This window comes from Balaenoptera ricei, chromosome 5 (genome assembly GCF_028023285.1).
Source record: "Balaenoptera ricei isolate mBalRic1 chromosome 5, mBalRic1.hap2, whole genome shotgun sequence".
Lineage (NCBI taxonomy): Eukaryota > Metazoa > Chordata > Mammalia > Artiodactyla > Balaenopteridae > Balaenoptera > Balaenoptera ricei.
In genome coordinates this window covers 90,753,401-90,776,406 of record NC_082643.1, presented here as the reverse complement: position 1 = coordinate 90,776,406, position 23,006 = coordinate 90,753,401, and the positions used below count along the sequence as shown (strand labels likewise).

Here is a 23,006-nt window from a genome sequence, read left to right as displayed (position 1 = left end):
GAAACCACACAGGTGGAGAAAAAGCCTTCTGGCATTCTTACTCCATGCGCCAACTTCCTGTTCTACAGAAAAAAAGACAATCTGAGCTCCCTAAAGAAAGGGAATTGAGGAAGAAAAATGGGCATGGTTACTTTAGGAGTCTTTGTTGATAGGGCAAATATTACCTGCCTTGGGGAGGGAGGCACATTCAAGAGCCTGTAGGGCTATAAAGGGCCCTGTCAAGGTTGTAAAATTACGGTTTCTACCAGTCCGTTTACTTGCAAATCTGTATGCACGCACATGTGTGTGTGCACGTGTGGATGTGCATGCATTGGGGGTTTGCACGCAGGGATACGTATGCATGCATGCCTGTGTGCATGCTTGTGCGTGTGTGTGTGTGTGTGTGTGTGTGTGTCCCCTCACAGGTGATATCATAACCTCCATTCTGTAGTGCAATATTTAAACTAGCTGGCTTGAAGATAACTTTGAAGAGTAAATAGTGACAAAAGGAAAATAATTCCTAAACTCGGCAATAAACTTGATAAACAGCCCCTTTGTTAAAGCACGGAGAAGCAAATGAGCATTGGACACAACAGGGTTAACCTTAGAGGATTCAGGCTTTTGGTTTTCCTAATTCAATGGCATTTATACCCATTCAATTTCAAAGAGCTCCCCTGCTGCTGCTTGTTACTAGGGCAGCCCTTGGTTATAATTTTAGCCTTCAAACAAAATCGGTCTGAATTCTACTGACTGGAAAGTGAGTTTGGCTTTCGAATTTTGCCGTCCTCATTGTGCAGGTTTCTGTATATGCTGTAGCTCAAAAATGACTAATCACTGCAATGCCAGCGACCCCTCCCTCCCCACTGCATTTCTACCTTCTTCAGAAGGCTGGCCATTCACTCTCCTCGACTTGTAAGAGCGTGGGTGTGTGTGATGGAAATGTTTCCCTCTGACAATATGCACAAGTGTTACCTTGGAAGCTGCTTTCTTCATCAGCTCTAAGGCAAGCCGTCTGTTCTTTTTTACTCCTTGACCCTAAACAATGATAAACAGCAATGATCACGAAGAAAATAAACGCAGAGTTGCACGCAAAACCATCACACCAATCTGTCAGTGTTCAATAGAAGATACTAAAGCCCAAGCCTTCTCAATTAAAAATCTAATCTTGAAAATTTCTATATACAGAGCTGTTACATCATCATCATCATCATCATCATCGTCATTATTTTGCATATATTTGTAGAAGAGAGGCGATAAACCTCACCCTCCCAGCTTAGCATCCATAAAAATTCCCCATTGATGGTCCAGTGAATCATATTCCCGTCAATCCGCAGGTGCTGTTGGAAGAAGCCATGAATAAGGTTAAATGAGTCTGGTCATCCTGGCTGTATTTCTCTGGGGACTGACTAATATGCGCGCAGACAAAACACTTTATCTGTGTCGGACAGTCAAGAGTTATCAGGCTGTCATTTGCAACCTTCCAGCGTCCTCGTGGGAGTCCCCAAGGTGGAGCACTGTGGCTTCAGAACCAGCTCGAGAGCCAGTGGTGAAGGAGACAGGACCCCTTAGAATCTGTTCCCTCAGACGCTGCCAAACTGACAAGCTTCCTCCAGCAAAATCAAGTTTTTTCCAGCAGAGGTGGTTTGTGCATCACAGAGAGAGATGTGGCTTTCGAGTTCTTGTTACAAGAGCAGGACTCCGTGGGACCACGCGGGGGTGCCTGCAGGACCACGTGGGAAAATGGTGGAGCAGGAGGGGTCCCTGAGGGCTCTCTCAACAGAGCTCTGACCATGCAGATGCCAAGTAAGAGGAGCCGGATGAAAACCCCGATGCTTCCAAGCTCACTTAGAGTCTGTTATCGACCTACACAGCCCATGGAGTCCTCCTGGTCTCAGACTCAGAGCTTGACAGGGTCACGTGTGATATAATGTTAGAGGGCTTTGCAATGAATACAGCTATTCACTCTATTTAAATTCTTAGCTCTACAGTAAATGAAGAGAGCACTAGCAAACATTCCTGTGTTAATTAACGTGGGCCAAGAACTCTCCTGCCATATCTAATCCTCCCAACCCCAGCCGGGGTGCTGCTATCATTCTCATCAGAGAAACTTGCCCAGAATCACACAGTGAGCAAGGAGTAGAGGCAGGATTTGAACGCAGGCTCCAGAGTCCAAGTTTATAACTGCCATGCTGTATTTTCTCCTATATATTTTAATTCCCATGCTGAGAAAGTATAATGATCCGTAACCTCCTTACAGGATACAGAAAACATGCTGCAGAATCTGTCTTTGTAGTTTTCCAGGACCCAAAATAAAACTGTGAATCCAAATAAACGTTAAATTACATACAATGAGTTTCTACTCGATTTTAACTTACCTATTTCATAAAACCGATGAGCTGAAGCAAAGTGGAAGATGAAAATATTTTTCAGAAGTGCACCATTACTTCGTTTAATTAGAGAGGGAGAGGAAAGACAAAAGGACATGAAGGCTATTTGTAGTAAGTGGATGGAGCAATGAGACAACCTTTTTGGATTTCGGGGAAAGCAACAGAACGACCAGGATGACAAAATGTCAGAACCTGGTTGCACTCAAAGTTTTTCTCCAACTTCTTTGTTTTCAAGGAATAAAACTGGGGCCCAGAGGGGTTGACTTACCCCAAACCTCGCAGTTAGATCTGCAACCAGAACTCAGATACTCTGAGTTCTAGGCCAAGGATTTTCCAGTGTAATTATATAATCAGAAGTGGGGTGAGTTCTTGCACAAAGACTACACACTATGCACAAGTCTGAGTAGTACTGGAAGTTGTAAAGTGAGAGAAGTGTCAAGTCCTGATGCATAGCAAGTGCTCAATAACTTCATCCACTGAATGAATCCATGGAGGACAGTTGCTGCAGTAAAAGTCCAAGCTCCGTCCTCATGTGGATGTGAAATGGGATGTATCTGACCATCTTGGACAAACTATAGCCGTCATCATGGCGCCATCTTTGAATACAATAAGCCGAATATCCACACAAGACAACAAGCCGAGAGCACACTGCCGTTCTCCATGTTTGGAAAGTTCATTTTTTGTATGGGTTTTTTTTTACATTGAAAATACTTAAAGACATCTTTAGTTAGAGGTAAAAATCTGCCTTGAGATGTAGATAAAGGGCTTCCATCCTCCCACTCAGAGATGACTTAGAATGCAGGAAAACCAAAAAAGCTTTAAGGTTTGGGAAATCAGACCCTGAAGAAACATACTGTCACCTCCCATATCATTTATTTATGTCTTTCGCTTTCCCTTTAGATTTCAAGCTCCTGGTGGGCAGAAGTAATGTCTGAGTCATGCCTTTATCTTCTCTGCGCTTTGGGGCAGTGGCCAGCCCCAACTCTGGTGGACTGGTGCCTCTCCTCTGTGCCTGTCTCAGTCCTCTGTCTTCCGCACGAGTATCTGAGACCCCTGAGGTCAGGGAAGAGGCTCATGCATCCATATGTCCCCCCATCTAGCACAGAGTCTGGCATTTTGTCAGCCCAGAATGGGTGTTTATTATATAAATATACGAATGCATTGGCATATGGCTAAGAGTCAAACCATTTCTATGTTGATTTAACGACTACAAAGAAAAAGTCTGGGCTCTTGGTTGTTAATCAGTGAGCGGCCACAGCTGTGGTTCTGGAGATAAGCTCAGCCACGTGCATCCACGTCCTTGTTTGAAGACACTCGCTCTCTGTGGGCAGCTGCCTCCTTTGGGTCTGGACATAGGGACCAAGGGTTTCCTTACTAGAGCCAACAGCTTTTCCAAGATTGGTAAATTGATGTCTCTGCATTCAGGGGTGAAGAGCACTCCAGTCCCAGGTCTGAAACACACCAGCTGTTCAACCTTGGGCAAGTTACAAACCCTTTCTGAGCCTCTGTCACCACACATATAAACAGCTTTCATAATACACCGTGATACCTACCTCGCAAAGTTGTCTCGAGGATAGAATGTGTTAATACATGTACATCAGGTAATGAGCACTGCATCAATCAATGTGAAATATTATTATTCTGTAAAGCATTTTACATTTCTTGGAGCCCCTTCCTTAGGTTATTTCACTCCATCTGTGGTCATTACCAGCGTCTCATGAGATCGGATAGGTCCAAGGATGCAGCTAATCGTTTCAGAGGAGAGATTTGAACTCCATCCTCTATCTCCTGGGCTAATGGTCTTCCCATCCGTCCCACTGCTCTCCTGTTGGCTTAAAACCAAGATCTTTGTATCGATCCACGGGACTGTTGGGATCCAGTCCAAACATGCACTTGGTCTTAGCTGTAATTCAATGATAACTCTGCCTGATAGAGAACTTGCAGCACCTTTGGGGCTGCTGGCCGTGTACCAATCTGTAAAATATGGGTGTCTTCTCCAGAATGCCAGTCCTTGCAAAAGCAGAGAGAATCCAGGTGTCAAACCTAAGACAAATGATTAAAAACGAGAGCAGGGAACTGCTTCTGACTCTGCCTTTTCAGCAAATACCCCTTTCCATCCAGACTGACAGAAGCATGTCCTAAGGTTCTTCAGTTACAGGCTCCCTGATTGCCTGCATGCCTACAGGAAACCACTTGGGAAGTCTGATAGAAATTGTGCAATTTCAGCACAAATTGAGTGATTCTTACCTTAAATAACACGATGGCGTAGTCGTATATTAACGCGGGGTCCTCAGTCTCCAGGGCACCCTTGGCGTACCACTCGATAGCTGCTTCCGGGTTCTTGGCCACGCCTTGCTGGCCCCAGAACAGCATCTGGGCCAACCGTTGCTTCAAGACAATAGCAATTTAGAATAATGACTTCCCTGTGTTATGCTTAATAAACAAGACTTTAAAAAGAGGGGAAGGCAAACCTAGTTTAAAATGTTTTTATATTGAGAACCAAGATTTAAGTAGATACATGTTATCTTCCTCCTGGGGACAAGAGCCCTGAAGATGAACTGGTGTAAATACAAGTCATTAACACAAGTTGGAAATTGTGTGTGTGTATGTGGACGGGGTGTGTGTGTGTGTGTGTATGTGTGTGGGGTGTGTGTGTGAGTGGGGTGTGTGTGTGTGTGTATGTGTGTGGGGTGTGTGTGAGTGGGGTGTGTGTGTGTGTGTATGTGTGTTGGTGGTGTGTGTGTATGTGTGTGGGGTGTGTGTGTATGTGTGTGTGTGTGTATGTGTGTGTGTTGTTGGTGTGTGTGTATGTGTATGGGGTGTGTGTGTGTGTGTGTATGTGTGTTGGTGGTGTGTGTGTATGTGTGTGGGGTGTGTGTGTATGTGTGGGTGTGTATGTGTGTGTGTGTGTGTGTGTGTGTGTGTGTGTACGTGAAGTAATCTATTGCGCCCAGGCCAGAGCTGATGGATCCACAAGCACACTGTCTGCTCTCGTGAAGTGCCCTCTCCTGGGGCGGTACTGTCCGTCCTCTTGGCCCAGTGCACAGCATGGAGGTCTGTGCACATCCACATCAGGGCATCTCCCTACAGCACTATCCCAGCATCTGTCTACATGGCTGGCTCCACCATGAGACTCGATCGAGGCTGGGGGTCTTTGGTGGTAGGGATCTCAAGACGTTATTTGTCTGCCCTTGTGCCCCCAGCTCCCACCCAGCAGAACTCAACAGAAACTCATAGAAGCAACGCAACAAAGATTTGCTGAATGAAGGAGGGAAGAAGTGTCTTTGTTAGGAATGTTCACGCAAGCTCTGGGGCACCCATGAAATCCGGCAGCAGCATTTCCCGAACTATGCACTGGAATTCCTTCCTGAACTAGAAAGACTGCAGGCTGGGACAGAGCCCAAGACAGAAGCACAGGCAACATTTGTTATCATTCTGGCCCCTTGTGGGCCTTGATTTTCTTTCCTTCTTTCTACTTCTCCTCTCATCTCCTTCTCTTCTCTTCCATCCTCCACCCCCCAAAAGAAAACCTTATAACTTCCAGGAAAGCATCTTCTGAGACGCTAGGAAGACCTCCAAGGAGGGGTGGGAGACCTGTTACTACAGGGTCTCTGAAGTGTTTGTTTGTCAATGCGTTCTTTGGTTTTCTTTCTCTTTCCCATCTCTGGTCTTCTGCCTGCTTAGCAGACCCAGAGCAGAGGCTCTTCCTGACACTGTGCTCACTGGGAACACAAAGCAAAAGCTAAATCCATCCTTAGGGAAGGAGGTTTCCTTCCTCCAGTGCAATCAGCCTTAGCTGGCTCCCATAAGGACTTTTCTTCATAGTGAAATCAGGGCAAGAAGTCAGATGGGGTGGGGGGGGGGTCCTCCCATCCCTCTGCCCTTTCTTGTACCTCTTACAGGTCTATCCAAAAGACAAAACATGTTCAAGAGACAAGGTCGATCCTTTTGGTCTTACATGCAACACAGATTTTCTATTATTCTCCTAGTTGATTTTGTGGCCTTCTTCTCAATGCCCACCTAATCTCTCCTGCACCCCAAGATGCTTCTTTTTATTTCTATCTGACGCACTAAAATGTCTGATGGTAGTCTTAGGACTGATCATAAATATCGTGGCTTTCTCTCCTCTGGGTCCGGTTGGACTACCTTTCCGGCTCACTCAGGTCAAGAGTGACCAGCTGACTTCCTTTGGCCGATGAAATGTGAGAAATGACTCGTGCCCCTTCTGAGCAGAAGCGTTAAGACTCAGCCTGTGATGTGTCGCGGCGTCATCCTGCGGCAATGGCTTTGGAAGCGTGTTTTGGTGAAGCCTCTGTTAGCTTGGGTTCCTAGGGGACTATGAGAGCACAGCCCATGCCACCCCCATTGGGCGTGTAGTGAGAACAACAGAGAACAACAATACACTGGTGTTGTGTTAAGCCACTAGGTTTGGGATACTTTATTATCACGGCGTAACCTGGTCTATCGTGGCTGAGAGACTTTCCAAAACTGTGGAACGCATTTTTACCTGAGCTGCTGCATTGCCTCGAGTAGCTTCATGCTTCAGCCACATGAAGACGTCTCCATCTTCTTTGGTTTGTACCTTGAGAATTTCATCATCTTTTAGTCTAATTGTCTCAACGTATGCCTAAAAGGGAAGGACGGAAGAAAAGAAGGAGGGAAGGAAGGGAGGGAGGGAGGAAAGGAGGGGAGAAGAAGGGAGAATGAAAATATCCAAATGATGTGGGCATGCAAAAGACATGACATTATTCTTAAAGCAGCAACTGCTCAAGTAAAAACTATATGAATAATTGAAATATGAGGTGTGTCCACAGAGCCATGAGATCAGATTCTTTTTTAAATGAATGGATCACATGTCCTATATCTAAATGGGTATTTTTGTTCCTATCAAAGTGTTTTCCTTGGGAGGACAAAATTTATTCCACTTCCTCTTCCATTGCTCAGGCTAGTTCAGAAGTCCACCTCTGTGCTACTGATCGCAGAGCCAGATTACACGGCATCAAAAAAGGTAAATCAAGATTTTCTAAGTATAACCTTATTATTTTTTTTATTCCAAAGTGTCATTATCCTGCATGACTAAACCCTTTTTATTTAGCAGGCTCAGCCTCCGATATCTTTCGGCTATTTCAAAATGAAATCTACACTGAAAAGAAGAGGGCATTTTAACTCTGAGGATGTGAGCAAGAATGTGCCAGAGGCTCTAAAGAGGAACCCAAGGGAAAGTTCACAAAATGTTTTGAATTTGCACACAGCCTCCCAGGTATCTGCCTCCTTTGAAGAAAATAAGACTCATTTTTATGTATAAATTTTGGCTGCTTATCCAAAAAATGGTCTTGTTGTTTGACAGTCTCCCCTTATACATGATGAACACTATCTATCAGTACCAGGAGCGCCTGGGAAGGGCTTCAGGGCCACAAGCAGATGGTGAAAAAATTGGATCTGGATGCGTTTGGGAAGAAGCCTTAGAGAACAAGGAGCCAGGCCTGATTTTCCTTCTGACCCTTTCTGTTTGTCAGTGAAGAAAATGACTTAGATTCACAAGCACTAGCCTGTAGCCCATTCCTGAGAGGGTCACTCAGCTGCGGCCATGTGGAGCCAAAGGTCCCTCTCAGGGGCAATAGGGGGCAGACTTGGGGACAGAGCTAGGAACCCAGTGGTATCAATTCCTGCTGGATGTCTAACCTTGACACGCCTCCCAGCAAACAGCAACAATTGGAATAATGATGCCCACCACCTTTGACTGAAACCAAGTATGTGCAGCGTGTTTAACAAACGTTTTTCTCATTTAATCCTCACAGCAGGGCTGTGGCCCAAATATCAGTGTCCTCAATTTATATGTAAAGAAACTAAAGCTCACAAGGTGAAACCATGAACTCAAGGTCGCACTGTAGAGCTAGCCCTGGAAACCAGGTTGGTCTGACTCCAAAGACAGGCTCTGATGGGCTCCCCCATGATGTCGCCCTCTAGCGGGAAGGCCCTGGAATCCTGGGCTGAAGCTCAGGCTGCTAGAACAACAGAATTCTCAGCTAGAAGTTTTTCGTTCAACTGGAGAGTTTGGGTCTTTTGATTTGGGGTTAATTTTCTTCTTTTCCTTATTTTGTTTCTTCCTCCTTAACTTTGTCATGGGACTTGAATGAAACACAGAACACATGAAGCCAGAGTTTCTATCCTGCAAGGATTTATACTCTTAGGTGTTTCTGCTACTCTCTGGCAGTGGTAACATATCATAATCACCAGCAAGAACTGTGTGCGGTGACCAGTTGCTTGGCCCAGAACGACTCACTGAATCTTTGCAACCTTACAAGACAGTCACCATCAATATCCCCATTTCACATATGTGGAAACTGAGGCCCAGAAAGGTTAAGTAACTTACCTACGTTCTTCAAACTTTGGAATCAAACCCAGGCTGGCTGGCTGTGGGGCCCATAGTCCTCACCTAGCCGCACCATCCTGTGAATGACTCATGCATCTGGGAGAAGCAGATGGGGGCTGTTTCATCGTCTCCCCTTATACATAATGAACTCCATCTAACAGTGTCGTGAGAGGGGTCTTGGCAAAGGCCACGTTTGCAGGGGACCTGGGCAACCATGCATCACTCTGAAGAAGGAATTCTTTTGTCTTTTATATCACTGTCTCCTGACCTAGCCCCTTCCTGCTTCCCTGGGTAGTACTGTTGAGCTTTGCAGTAGGGCAGGGCCATTAAGAGCACAACTTTTCGCATCAGACCCAGTGGACATGAATTCTAACTCACCACTAACTACCTGTGGGCCTTGGGCCACTGACTTTATTTATTTGAGCCTTAGTTTCTATATCCATAAAAATGAAGCTTAGAGTGGTATCTGCTACATCAAAAGCACTCCACCTATTAGCCATTATTTTTTATAGTGTGAAGAGTTAGTAACATCCAGGTTCAAATCTAGGCTCCACTACTCATTTGCTGTGTGACTTTGGGCAAGTTCTTCGGCTTCCCTGAGTCTCAGTTGCCCCATCTGTATAATGGGAACAATACTTGTACTGACCTCATAGAGTTGCATGAGGATTAAATGAGATTGTTTGTGAGGATCTTAGTAGGGCATCTGGCATATGGGAAGCTCTCAGGAATGGTAACTCGTCATTTTTTAGGTCCTTAGTTCATTCTAGCATGTAAAGGGCTGATAGCAGTTTAGAACGTTAGCCTTCCTGTTGGTATTTGCAGTTTTGTACAGCTCAAAGCCTTACGTTGGGGGGATGAAGATCTATCTAAGAGAATTCGGTGCTTTTGAAGATAGGGACAGATCTGAGGAGGGAGTGCTGGGGCTGGAAACATTTGAGAGAATCCACATTGTGTGCTGAGGTCCACTCAACGCACATCATATGATTAATTTATACATGCTATAAACTCTGTGAGGTACAGACAGTCATGGCAGTGTTTACAGGTGAAAAAGCTGTGCAGAGACAGAAAAGTGAGTGGGATTATCCAAGATTTTACACCCGGTGAATGCAGACCTGGGACCTGAACCAGGCAAACTGGCCCTGGAGCCACACCACAGTTGCCTGCCACACCTGGGCCAGTGGTTGTGTCTTCACAGCTCTGGGGTCCCCAGAGTGGCAACTAGCACCAGTCAGAGCCACACGTCCAAGGCCTTCTGTGAAAGCCAACCATCTACAAAGATATCTGATGAAGGAACAACCCCTAAAAGGGAGCGGTGTTGGGTTGTTCATCATCAAACATTTTGAGACCAGGGAATGATGCCTCAGATGGGAAAGTGACCAATCCCAGAAGAAGCTTTGGTGTGGAGAAGGAACGGTGGAGGCCACGGTGGGGGGCAGAGCTGGGGAGAAGCTGACAGGGACTCAGAGTCCCAGACTGACCAGTTCTGGAATCTTCTGTGCCTTCCCGGGGAGGTGGATTGTTTTTGTTGCTGTGTTGTAAAATCAACGTCTCTAGAATGAGCAGTTCATAGCCTATACCGTAGGGTTAAAACCGGCTGACCAGGTTAGGGGAGGTCCAATGTCCAGAGACTCTACAGTCCTCAGATGCCCCTGGACCCAGTGTCAGAGAAGGCATCACACTGTCCTACAGACACTGACTCTTCATACGCTTTACCTCCTTTCTCTCCGCTCGAGGCCTATAGGCTGCAAGGGCAGTGTTCACATCATATCAGCTGTCTGCAATCAATCACAGGAAAGGCAGGACAGAGCGCAGAGCCGGGGGGAGTAGGGAGGGTGAAGGATGTGGTGGAATTTGGACCTGGAGAGAAAAGGCTCTCGGCAGCCCCCATTTTCTGGAGCATCTGCATTCTCTGAAGTTGTGAAATATAACACTCCGGCCAGTGCTCCTGGGAACTCAGGAGCAGGGCAACTTCAGAGGCTACACTTAAACCACTACTTCCTTCAGGGCCTGTAGACACCACCGTGAGGAACCTGCCTCTTAGCGTGTTTAAAATCAGCTATAGTGTTTGGCTCCCAATGGGGGGGGTGTAAGTTTTCTTTGTTGAAATTTAACATTTTAGGGATTTTAAAGTAAGAATGGAGGAATATGAGGTGTAATGATGGAGAGAGACAGGGAAGCAAGTACCCAAGATTCCCCAGACGGGGGGTTCCTCATACAAAGGCGGTGCTGAATGCAAGAGGGGCAGAGTTGCAAGCCAAGTGGCTGGGTGCTTGCCATCAACAATGAACACTGGTTTCATCAAAAAGCACCAGAGAATCAACGAGACGTGATCGCTTTGTGTCCATCACCGGATACTCGGCACTCTCATGCTGCCCACCATCCCATCAGTAAACAGTCAGTGCCAACTACATGTCAAGCACAGGGCTGGGCACTGGGGTCACCGACGTGAACAGACAAGGTGCCTGTCTCGGGGAGCTCACAGTCTACTGGGAGAGCCGGCTCCGAGACCCGCACACAGCACCCATCATAGAGCAATGGCGGCGGTGTGCCCGGGTGCCATGGCGGCACAGCAAAGGGAAGATCCAAGGAGGTGGTGGTGTCTGAGCCCAGCATCCTAGCAGGAGGGGGTGGTCAGGAGGCAGGAAAAGGGGGGTGGGAGTGGAGAAAGCAAACCAGGCAGAGGAGATTGAGCAGGGCCAGGAATTGTGACAGCATGGTGTGACCAAAAGCTTGGCATTGCCAGGGTGGGCAGGCCAAACATGGAATCGCTGAGAGCTGAGGTTGGGGAAGCAGAGGGAAACCAGATCAAGGAACATCTCCTATGCCAGGTGATGAGCTGCACTTAGTGCTTCCGGGTCAGTACTTCTCAACGCTGACTGCACGTTACGCCCATCTGAGGAGCTATTTAAAGCTACACATGCACATAGACATATATACACCTATTATATGCCTGGGCCCTCCCTCTGTCACTTCAATAAGACTGTGGGGCGGAGCCTGCACAGAGGTATTCTCTGAGTCCCCACGTGATTCTGATGTGCAGTCAGGTTGAGAACCTCCACTGTCGACAGCCCGCTGTGGCCTCTGTGGGAAGAAAATGGGGAGGGACAAGACTGGCAACAGAAAGGCCAGTTAGGAGGTGAATTCATTTGCCAGGACTGCCATAACAAAACGCCACAGACGGCGTGGCATAAGCCACAGAAATTAATTTTCTCCCACTTCTGGAGGCTGGAAGTCCAAGATCAAGATGCTGGCAGGTTTAGCTTCTTCTGAGGCCCCTCTCCTTAGCTTGTGTCCTCACATGGCTGTCCCCCTGTTTCATCTACGTCCCAATCTCCTCTCCTTGTAAGAACACCAGTCATACTGGAGTAGGGCCACTAATGACTCCAGTTAACTTAATCCTCTCTTCAAAGGTCCTAGCTCCAAATGCAGTGTCCCATTCTGAGGTACTGGGGGTGAGGGCTTCAACATATGAATTTAGGGGTCAATTCATTCCATAACTCAGAGTAGAACAGGAGGCTGTCAGAGTCACTCAGGGGAGAGATGATGAAGGAGAGCTGCATGTAACGCTGTTGGGGATTAGAACTGGTAGGGTGATGCGGGGATCAAAGGTGACTCCCCCGTTGCTGGCACAGACAGTGGGGCCATTGGTTGAGGTGTCTGTGGGGAATGGAGAGGAGGAGGTGGTGTGTTCCCTTTGTGGTATGTTACGATTGCAGGTGGGGGTTTTAAGAAAGACCTCAGCCTGAGAATAAGATGTGCATGTCATCAGTATGTGGAGGTCAGTTGAAACCAAAGATGTTGATGAGACCCCCTGCCCTCTAGAAGGTGTAGACAGAGAAGGCTGAGGACCAAATCTTTCAGAAGAGCAAATTCTGAGGTGTGAAGAGAATGAAAGGAATCATTTGGGATTAAGCCACAAAAACAAACCAAAAATCAAAAAAAACCCTACCATCTTCTTTCTATTTAACCTGAAGCAGAGTCCCCCTAAATCATAAAGAAGTGACATGAAGCAAGATTATGAATAAAGAAGATGAAGTTGATGGGAACCACGAGTTACATAAAAGAGAAAATGAAACAAGAATCAAGAAAGAAGTTACTGACGGATCCTTGGTTTGTTAATTAGGGGTCTGGCTTTCCATATCTCCTCATTTGTTATGTGCTGCTGGTGAATTAATAGATCTCTCAACAAAAGGACATTTAAATCAATGTATGACACCTGCTTAAATTCTCAAGAAACCATTAATTACACATTCTTAAAATGAGCTATGATACAACTCTTCTAACTGTGTAATTCCTATCTATGATTCTTAATCACACGACTTTCCAGCTGCAAGATGGATCTTCTCTATTCATCTTCTCTGCTTCTGACCAATTAAACATTTTCTTTCATAATCATAACACTTCACGGGCCAAATCTTCAAAAGAAAAGGAGCTTGTTAGCAACATACCATCTCCCCTTGCTAAATTATGCTGAATTAGAATTCCTAAAAGTATAATATATACATACAGGGCTTTATTAACACATTCAGGCTTAGCAGAACAATGGCAATATTATTTTGTGGCTTGATTTTGTATGAATGTGTTTTCAGAAGAATTCTTAGAAAAAAAAGTTTATCAATTAATAAATAAATTCCTGTCAAACTGAGGTCAGATTTTGCACATAGCCTATATACACTGAGAGAATACAGATGACAATGATAAGAGTGTGTAAGTTTATTCAGAAGAAATCATTATTTTCTAAAAGAATTAGAATGTCTATACAGACAGGCTTTGGGCATTTTATAGCTTGATTCATGTTTAGTGTTCACTGACAACATGTATCTTTGAGTCATTTATTTCATAACTGTACAGTGGCCACTGTAGATTTCTTTTCCAGAAACCATTCATTCCCAATGATCAAAGCGCAAGTTTCCTCCACTGGCGGCTTCTGAGTGCGACACAGGAGCAGCACGGGGAAGAGTGAACGGTCTGGTTCCCAGTTAGCTGCTCTGCCTCAGATTCCACAATCCTGCTATCAGTCCAGACTCATCAAGCATAAGGGGGAAAATTAAGGGTTTATGGCGTAAACCAGGGCCAAATCTGACCATGCAGTAACCTCCTGTCTATGGCTGCACAAACCCAGGCACCGCATTGGTTTATATATTGTCTTCGGCAGAGTTGAGTAGTTGCAATAGTGACTGTAAAAGCAGAGCCTAAAATATTTACTATCTGGTCTTTTGCAGAAAAAAATTGCCATCTCCTGGTACAGACTACTTGCACTTAACTCAACTACCTCAAGTGCTGTGACCATGAAAACATCTTAAAACCATTCTGGAGAAAGAGATACAGAAAAATACATGCCAAGAAGCCAACCACGTCATAATCTACTCCTGCTGGATGCAAATCTACATCATCTAAAGGCAGCTTTCTTTTTATTCTTATACTATCACCTTTATACACCCTTTTATTCATGGTCCCCCAAACAAACCATCAGTTGGTCCAATGTAACATGTTGTTTTTTGGGCAGATGTGAACCACTGATTTCTTTGCCTAATGAGTCAATAAGACGTGGGAACCTGCAAAATTAGGGGCTGGAGTTAGTGCCCTTCATCCAGTTCTTAATCCAGGATGGGACAGGGTCTTCAAACATCGCCTGCTGTCCATCACTTGTGAGCACTGAGGCTCATGTGATGGGCAGACGCTTCTGCCCAAGGTGTCCGGCAGCAGGAACACAGCTAGGGATGGAGCTTCTTCGTTATGTAGACCTCATTTGCTTGTGACGTATTGAGGAGCCCTTGGCTAACTGCCCTCACTTAATTTGACTAAAACATCTCCAGACCCCACCACTTTCACATGGTTTTGGAACAAAGACAAAATGCCTATGTTTCTGGTACACATTTTTTTCAAAATCAAAATCTGTCCAGGGCCGTTATCTACCCTCCCCATACCAGCCCTCTCACTCATGAAAAGCTTTTCACACTTTTCACGCATAGATGTAGGATGGTCCTTGCATTCAGCCTGAGAACACACTGAGGAAATATGAATTGGAGAATGCAAGAAAGCTTTTCTCTCCATTGGATTATGCCTGTACTCTAAAGGCCAGCGAATAAACCAGCCACAGGTGCAGACGCTTAATAAAACTGTTCAGGGCTTCCCTGGTGGCGCAGTGGTTGAGACTATGCCTGCCAATGCAGGGGACACGGGTTCGAGCCCTGGTCCAGGAAGATCCCACATGCTGCGGAGCGACTAGGCCCGTGAGCCACAATTGCTGAGCCTGCGTGTCTGGAGCCTGTGCTCCGCAACAAGAGAGGCCGCGATAGTGAGAGGCCCGCGCACCGCGATGAAGAGTGGCCCCACTTGCTGCAACTAGAGAAAGCCCTCGCACAGAAACGAAGACCCAACACAGCCATAAATAAATAAATAAAGCAAATAATTTTAAAAAATAAAATAAAATAAAATAAAAAACTGTTCAGGAAGCTCTAGTCAGCAGGGCCATAACCGTTTCCACCCACTTCTGTCTCGTACCTGATCTCCTTGGAGCGTGTGCTGGTCAAGTGGTGTCTTGGTGGCAATGTTGCTGTAGTAGGCGTAGGACAACTCCCAGTCCAGGGCGTAGTGATCAATACCCTGGTAGTGTTTGTACCCAAGGTTCATCGAAGACAGCCTCTCACTGCCCTGGCCTCCAACCAAACTATACAACATGCCCTGTTAAGAAGAAAAGGACAGTGTTCACGAGATCATAGAAAAGGGTCACAAAATCCTAAACATAGAAAGGTCATCTGGCCTCACCTCTACATATGAGCTTAGTCATTCCAGAAACAAGTTAACATGCCTTTTTTAAAAACGTTAGAAAAGAAGCCACAAGAGCTTTCTAATGGCTATCTGTCCTTCTCAATGTCTAACAGCTGAAAATTCCTTTGTCCTTTTCTCAGTGAAGATTGGGAGTCCTCCCCTGACTTATCTCACAGCATCTCTTTGTGTATCTGACAACTGTTCTAAGGATCTTGGTCCACTTCAGCTACGTCACCTATGGTCAGATGATCTGAATAGCGGGCCACGTCCCAACTTCACACTCTCAGAACGTTAGTGTTGGGAAGGGTCTTTAGAGATTGACTGGTCCAACCATCTCATTTCAGAGTTGAGGAAATAGAGGCTCAGAAAGTTAAGTCATATGTCCTTGGGCAACCAGCCATTTTGTGACAGAGATGGGGCTAGAATCTTCTACCCTATTCCACCTTGGTGGGGACTGCCTCAGGGACTTGGGAAAGCATGCCATCAATCATGAGCTTCTACAGCCAGAGACACACACAAAGAAGTCAAGTGAAAGGAACACAGAGCCACCTGGGAAGGTCTAAACAGTCTGAGTCTCTTCAAATCCAGGATGAACGATCCCATGTGCCCAAACAAAAACTAAAAGTGATCAGGGACCATTTAGCAGCACTTATAAAAATGCGATTCCAAATGTTAGTTAAGTTGCATAATAAATTTGGATTCAATACCACAAAACCGTCTAGTATGACATTTATTTTAATGACAGGAGGCTGGATGTGACAATACTTTGCTTAGAGGTCCAGATGATTTCACTTAGCTAAAAAGTCATATGGGATGCTGGACCCACAGCCAGAATAGTTACAAGAACTGGGTAAGAGGCAACTGTTCTTGAATGACTGGGATTCTGGTAAGCCTTGCTCAAACTATTCCTCAGTCAGTATACCAATCATATCCCCATGCTGTGCCTAGAAATGGATAAAGTGCCCTTTTTCACTCACTGACAGCGGGAGATCCTGTATTTAACACAGCCTTAGGCTGTTTTTCTTGAGTGTAAAGTTTTTAAAGGACTCCAGGGAAAATGAACATGTCCAGTTCCACCCGGGGCATGAGAGCCTTACTCTGCAAATATAAGGCAGGTAACTGATGTTCCTGGAGCCCGCGAAATACTCTACCTGCAGCTGATCCCGAGGTACATTTAATCCAGTTTCATAAAAGACTGCGAGGTAGTAGGATGCTTTATGGTATCCACAGCAGCTGGCATCCATCAGAAAGGGGACGACAGAGCTAATTTGGTGAAGACCATCAACAGTGGAAAGTCTCTTTACAGCCTTCTCAAACATCCGCCCACCAATTTCTAATACGGATTCACTTTGGTTCCTCGGCACTGTAAATAACACAATTCACAGAACACACAATTAACTAGCATGGGGTCGACAAAATAAGTGGGAACAGCCAACTAAATCACCTGAGTTATTAATACGGTTGGTCCTGCAGTGACTTGATATATACCAGCTTTCGGGGAGGTAAATCAAACCCGTTGGGGATGCCAGGGTGTCATTCTATAAACAGCTTTTCCTTTGGCACTAAATGACAGCCTAGTATCCTGGAGAAAAGGATGTGCCTTCTATAGCTGAGAGAGCGCCTCAAGAGAGTAATTTACTCAGTGTAACTCACCACCAAGTCAGGACCACCGAAACTGCCAGAGAGATTTTTTTTTTCCCCTCTAAGACTCTGAAGGGGTGTGTGTTTTATCTCAGAAATAGTTCCTAGGTGCTGCTGTAAAAAGTTGAGCACAAGAACCTTATTCTGAGATGCTTTCTTATCATCTTTTGCTTCCGGTTTTCCTTGTGGGTTTCTAAATACAATAAAAAGAATGAGTCAACTTTTATTGAGGGTCTATAAAATGCCAAATACTGGGTTGAGTGTCTTATGCAAATTATGTCATGTAATCCAAACAAATTTTAAGAGGTAAGTATTATTATTAACGTCCTCATTTTTCAGATGAGAAGACTGAAGCCTGGAGAAGTCGACTAACTTGTCCAAAGTCACCAAAGCTGGCAAATGGCTGAGCCAAGCTTAGAATCCAGCTTGGCAGGTCACAGAAGCAAGACTCCTACTCACCCTGCTCCCCCTGCCTCCTGATTAATGGGCGACCAGTTGTCTTTATAGGTACCTTGCCACCATGGTAGAGACCTCTTTACGCGACTGCTTTAAGCTATGATATTTCCTTTTACCTAATCCCCCCATAAATTGTTAAACTCTTAAGTCCAGATGGGCAAGTTATATGGCCCTATAATCTGTTACAGTCTTTTAAAGTCCGTCTACATTATTCATCTCTCGTTTTATTAATTCAGCCAATGAACGTTTACAATTCTATTCTGTGCATCTACTAGATGCTATGTTACAAACGGCTATATAGGATTGCATAGGTACAATTTCCATTTAAAGAGATGTGGTCAATTTATTTAAAACGAAAATTTTCTCCCCCTAAGAATTATACCCAACATTTTTCTTTGATTTTCTTTATTCCATCCCAAATTAAAATGTCACTAACAACTTCCAGGAGGCAACAAGAGACTCACTCTATCAGCGCTCCATCAAGGAATGAACAGAGATGAGTTTCCAATGCGGGAAAACTCTCAATGAGAGGATTTGAGATTGGATTTAAGGGCAATTCCTCGGCAGAGGTTGATGCCTCTTCCAAGACATCAACACAGAAGGCAGTGGGATCCACGGATGAAACTGTGAAACCCAAACCATTGATTATGAGCTAATGCCTATCCCTTTGGGCACACAGGCGGGCTGGCTGCCCCTGGTAGGGGGGCACATGCCTTCACTTGCTGAGCTGTGGAAAAGGAGCCCACCTACCCCCTCACCCAGCGCTAAGGCAGTCCCATCTCCTGGCTCCTGGAACCCCTCACCTCCGCCCTCTCCAGGTTTCTGAGAGGCAGCAGCTTGGATTTGCTTTTACTTACTCTCCATCCCAAGAGGTAGGTGCTAAAAACAACACCTTAACTAAACACATGGAGTTTGCTCCTCTTTCTGTTTTGTTTTTAATCCCTAAAGAAATAGCTGCTTGTTGTAAAAAAAAAAAAAAATCAAATAATATAGATTTGTATAAAACAAAAACAGAAGTCCTCTCTCTCCCAAACCTTCTTTAATAGTGGAGATAAACTGTTGAAAGCTTGCTGTATATACTACCAGACTTTTCCTTGGCATAGACAATAATTCATTACACCTCTATCTGCCTATATACATATACATTTTCCTTCCAAAAAGCCCCTATAGGTTTGGACTCTCAACTTTTTTTCCCTTATGAGTGTAACTTTTTATCAAACTATATTTGATTTACAATATTGTGTTAGTTTCAGGTGTAGAGCAAAATGACTCATATATACATATTCTTTTTCAGATTCTTTTCCTTTATAGGTTATTACAAGATATTGAGTATAGTTCCCTATGCTAGACAGTAAATCGTTGTTGTTTATCTGTCAACTTTCTTTTTTAAATTAACCACACACCACGAATACCTGTCCACAGCAGTCAGAAGCTCATTCTTCCTAAAGTTTCAATAGTATTGCATTCTATAGCAGTGCCGTTTTTCCAACCGGTTCTCTATTTTTAGACTCTTGGGTTGCTTCCATTGGTTTTGCTATAACCAGCAACACAGCAATGAACATCCTCGAGCATTTCCCTCTGCTCATCTGTTGGGATGTATCTGATTAATAACCCTCTTTTCCACCAGGAGTCCGGGGATCTCCTTTTGGATTCTCCCTTTGCATAGCTGAGAGAAAAAGTCCATCCTACCCAACCATTAGACAGGATAAGAACCCTCTCCGCTAGATTTGGTGTGTACTGCAGTACTCAGATGGAGTTGGAGAGTAAATCCTACTCCTACTTATTCATATATTTACTTTTAAATACTTACTCATCTCTGATGCCCCTCTGTGCACACTCTGAGCAAAGCAACATTAACAATTTGTTAACGATTCATTCCAGCCTTACCTGTTCTGCCAGATTCATCTTGCTGTGCAGTAGAAGCTAACACAACATTGTAAAGCAACTATACTCCAATAAAAATTAATTTAAAAAAAAGAGCCATTTCACACAAAAAATAAAATAAAATAGGCATTTAAAAAAATAACTAATATGATGAGTTTTGCCTGAGTACCCACAGACATGGGCTTTGGGGGCTCAGAGGAGAAAAGAGACTCCAAGCCAAATGGAGGTCCAAATGAAACACTTGCCCTGCTGACCTCTGGCACAGAATCCCAGAAATCATTACTGGGATTGCCCAGGTAACTGGGATTGCAGGAGAATAAAGGTCAGGAGGGGGATCCTTCACAAAGTTCAAATCCTTAGCAAACACACAAAAAAACTTTGCAGACTGAAACAGAGGCAGGTTGAAAAACCTTCATTATTTCTTTTACCTATTAAAATTCTTAACTCCCCCCCCAAGACATTACCAATCAGTATTTTCTCTGCAAAAGAATCTAGACAATTTTCTGCACTAGTGAGTATAATAATAAAATCATAATACTTCTAAAGGAAAACCGCTCGTTTTGCACATTCTTTAAAGTTTGTATTCCAAATGTGGCACAAAATCAAAGCTCTGATGTCACTGGTGATATAAAACTGGCAATTTAAAAATCCATTTAATGAAACTGTTAATTTCACCCAACTGGTTTAGCATATGCATTTTTTCTAGTAGATCTATAACTAAAAAACATGCCTTATTTATGGAGATTAATGGAGTAATGAAAAACAAACAAACAAAATAGAAGTAGGAGCCATTTTCCCATTTTTCTTTCTTCCTACACCAAAAGCTAAGGAAACAAAGGCACCACCAGCATTAATGAACTCTTAATCTCCCTGAGTAGCACAGCATTGTTTACTTTGCTCTTTTTTCCTTTTTCCAGCAATACCACAAGGTCACCATTTGTGCGCTCATCATTGGGGTTTTTTTTGTTTTTTTAAGTTTTTGGCTGCACTGGGCTTTCGTTGCTGAGCGCGGGCTTTCTCTAGTTGCAGCGAGCGGTGGCTACTCTTTGTTGTGGTGTGCGAGCTTCTCACTGTGGTGGCTTCTTTTGTTGCGGAGCACGGGCTCTAGGCGCACAGGCTTCAGTAGTTGTGGCACGCAGCCTCAGTAGTTGTGGCACACAGGCTTAGTTGCTCCGCCGCATGTGGGATCTTCCCGGACCAGGGCTCGAACCTGTGTCCCCTGCATTGGCAGGCGGATTCTCAACCGCTGCGCCACCAGGGAAGCCCACGCTCAACATTAAAAGAGGCAAAAAGCAGAAAATGAGAAGGTAGTCACCTACTGAAGGAACCAGAGCTGCCTCTGATGGAGAATTTGGGAGAAGAAAGGCAGACTTATTCCTTATGAGGGGAACGAGACAACAACAGGAAAGTCATTTTTAGTTTCAAGCTTCCAAAAGGTGTAATGCCTCCAGGGAAGAAGTTTGAAAAGGGAAAAAAATGTGAAAGGAGAAAATACCATATACCCAGAAAAGGAAAGATCTTCACCAAGTTTACTGATTTAGAAAAACATAGCACATCCTTCATTTGCATTCTCATTTGATGAGCTCCACTGGGTTCCCGAGACTCAAAGAAGTGGCTTATTTCTCTCTCAAAAGTAAACTACTTGTACTTTTCTGTCCTGTGCAGATTGTCTGGTTTTATACATGTAAAACCTCCCTCCTTCCCTTTCCCTCTTTCTCTCTCTCTCTGTGGATTTTTAAAAAAAACTATAAAGATGCTTTCTTAAATTAAAAAAAATAAGATAAAGGTCCTTTAATGAACAACAGTGAACATAGCTCTTAAAGGACACAGGATCCTGGCGTTACTAAATAACCCCATTGTGTTTCTACCATTTCCATGCTCTGCGTTTTAGTCTCCAAATAAACATTGCAATTGTTGGCAAAAATCAGAAGAGTTAGAAACAAGCTAGAGGGACGACAGTGCAGCCAGCACCTGTCTGCATATTGTGTAGAGGAACGTCGTCCCCTGCGCTCTGCTCTCTGAAGCCTGGGGCAGGAGTCAGGCTGTGGCCCTGAAGGAACAATGCAGATGGTGTCAGCCCTGGGAGGGGAGCCCAGCCTCAGACCTTGCTTCCTCCCGAGAACCATCTGCTGGCAGACCTTGGACTTTCTGTAGCCACAGTCATCAGCTACCATGGGCTCAGAGGTGCCCAGTCCAGCACGAAAGGAAGAAAGGAAGTAAACAGTTCTGGACTCAGGGCAAATGTCTGGAGGGCGTGCTGGTCCACTCACCTGTCACGCTTACCTGGGCCTCCCTGCCTTCGAGTCCCCCCTGCACTTGGGCCATCGTGTCCTTCCTTTCTCCTTCCTACCATACCAGCTCTCTGGCCTGGAGCCCCACCTAGCTCTGTCATTCCTGCCGCCTCTTACCAGCCGGTCCTCACCACTTCTCTTCCCTGATGCCAGAGCCCCATTCAGAGGGTTTTTGAATTCAAAGGGTTCCATTTTGTCAAGAAAAGTGTGAGAGGAGAGTACAAAGAAACAGCCAGCATACCTCTTAAAGGATGAAAAGGCATGCATACTAAAATACTACCAGCCTAGCATTAGAAAAAGCCCCAATGCAAATAGAGCAATTTCTATGCTCTGACAAGAGCCATTTTCCTAAAGAATTGGAGTTTCCCCAGGAAACAACACAGAGGTTGACCAAGCAGAATGGTCCCCCTGAAGTCTTGAACATGGGGTCTTGTGTCGGATGCCCCCCAGAGCCTGGACAGCGGTGAACTTCAGGACAGAGCACCACAGGAGCATTCCTGGGCCACTCGAGGCAATCAGGAGGCAGAGCCGTGGCTCCGGAATGCCGGAGGCAGGAAGGGTTGGCTGCCACATCTGTGTGCGCTGCAGCTGGGTGCCCCAAGAGCACTGCTGTCTTTACTTATTTACTTATTTATTTTTATAAATTTATTTATCTTATTTATTTATTTTTGGCTGCGTTTGGGTCTTCATTGTTGTGCATGGGCTTTCTCTAGTTGTGGCGAGCAGGGGCTACTCTTCGTTGAGGTGCGTGGGCTTCTCACTGCAGTGGCTTCTCTTGTGGAGCAGGGACTCTAGGTGCATGGGCTTCTGTAGTTGTGGCATGTGGGCTCAGGAGTTGTGGCGCACGGGCTTAGTTGCTCCGCGGCATGTGGGATCTTCCCAGACCAGGGCTCGAACCCATGTCCCCTGCATTGGCAGATGGATTCTTAACCACTGCACCACCAGGGAAGCCCAGCACTGCTCTCTTTAATTCAAAGGCATGCTGACTCTGGAAATTGAAGAACAAGTCCTGTGATGCTTCAGAGTGAGAACCACCAGTGGGGACAGCTGCATTTTATACCAGGTTAGCACATCAGCTGTCACCGTGTAAGAAGCCTCCTTCCTCCACACCCCCTGGCACATGGCAAAGACTCGTATGTGGGCCAGTCTACGCTTTTCATTACGGTCGTCCCAGGGCCCAGCACCATGCTTGGAGGTTCTCAATACAGGGGTGCCAAGTTGGGT

At 45.1% G+C, this 23,006-nt stretch overlaps 1 protein-coding gene across 2 annotated transcripts in view; it reads right to left on the bottom strand.

Annotated features, from left to right (window-relative positions):
- SEL1L3 (SEL1L family member 3) overlaps positions 1-23,006 on the bottom strand; it is a 99,027-nt gene that overhangs the window by 29,411 nt on the left and 46,610 nt on the right. For both annotated transcript variants that reach the window (XM_059924161.1, XM_059924163.1), the window contains 5 exons: positions 16,662-16,873; positions 15,244-15,423; positions 6,874-6,993; positions 4,614-4,754; positions 952-1,014 (listed from right to left, as the gene is read on the bottom strand). In XM_059924161.1, coding sequence (XP_059780144.1) covers positions 952-1,014; positions 4,614-4,754; positions 6,874-6,993; positions 15,244-15,423; positions 16,662-16,873 — 716 coding nt within the window. The remainder of the gene's footprint in view (positions 1-951; positions 1,015-4,613; positions 4,755-6,873; positions 6,994-15,243; positions 15,424-16,661; positions 16,874-23,006) is intronic.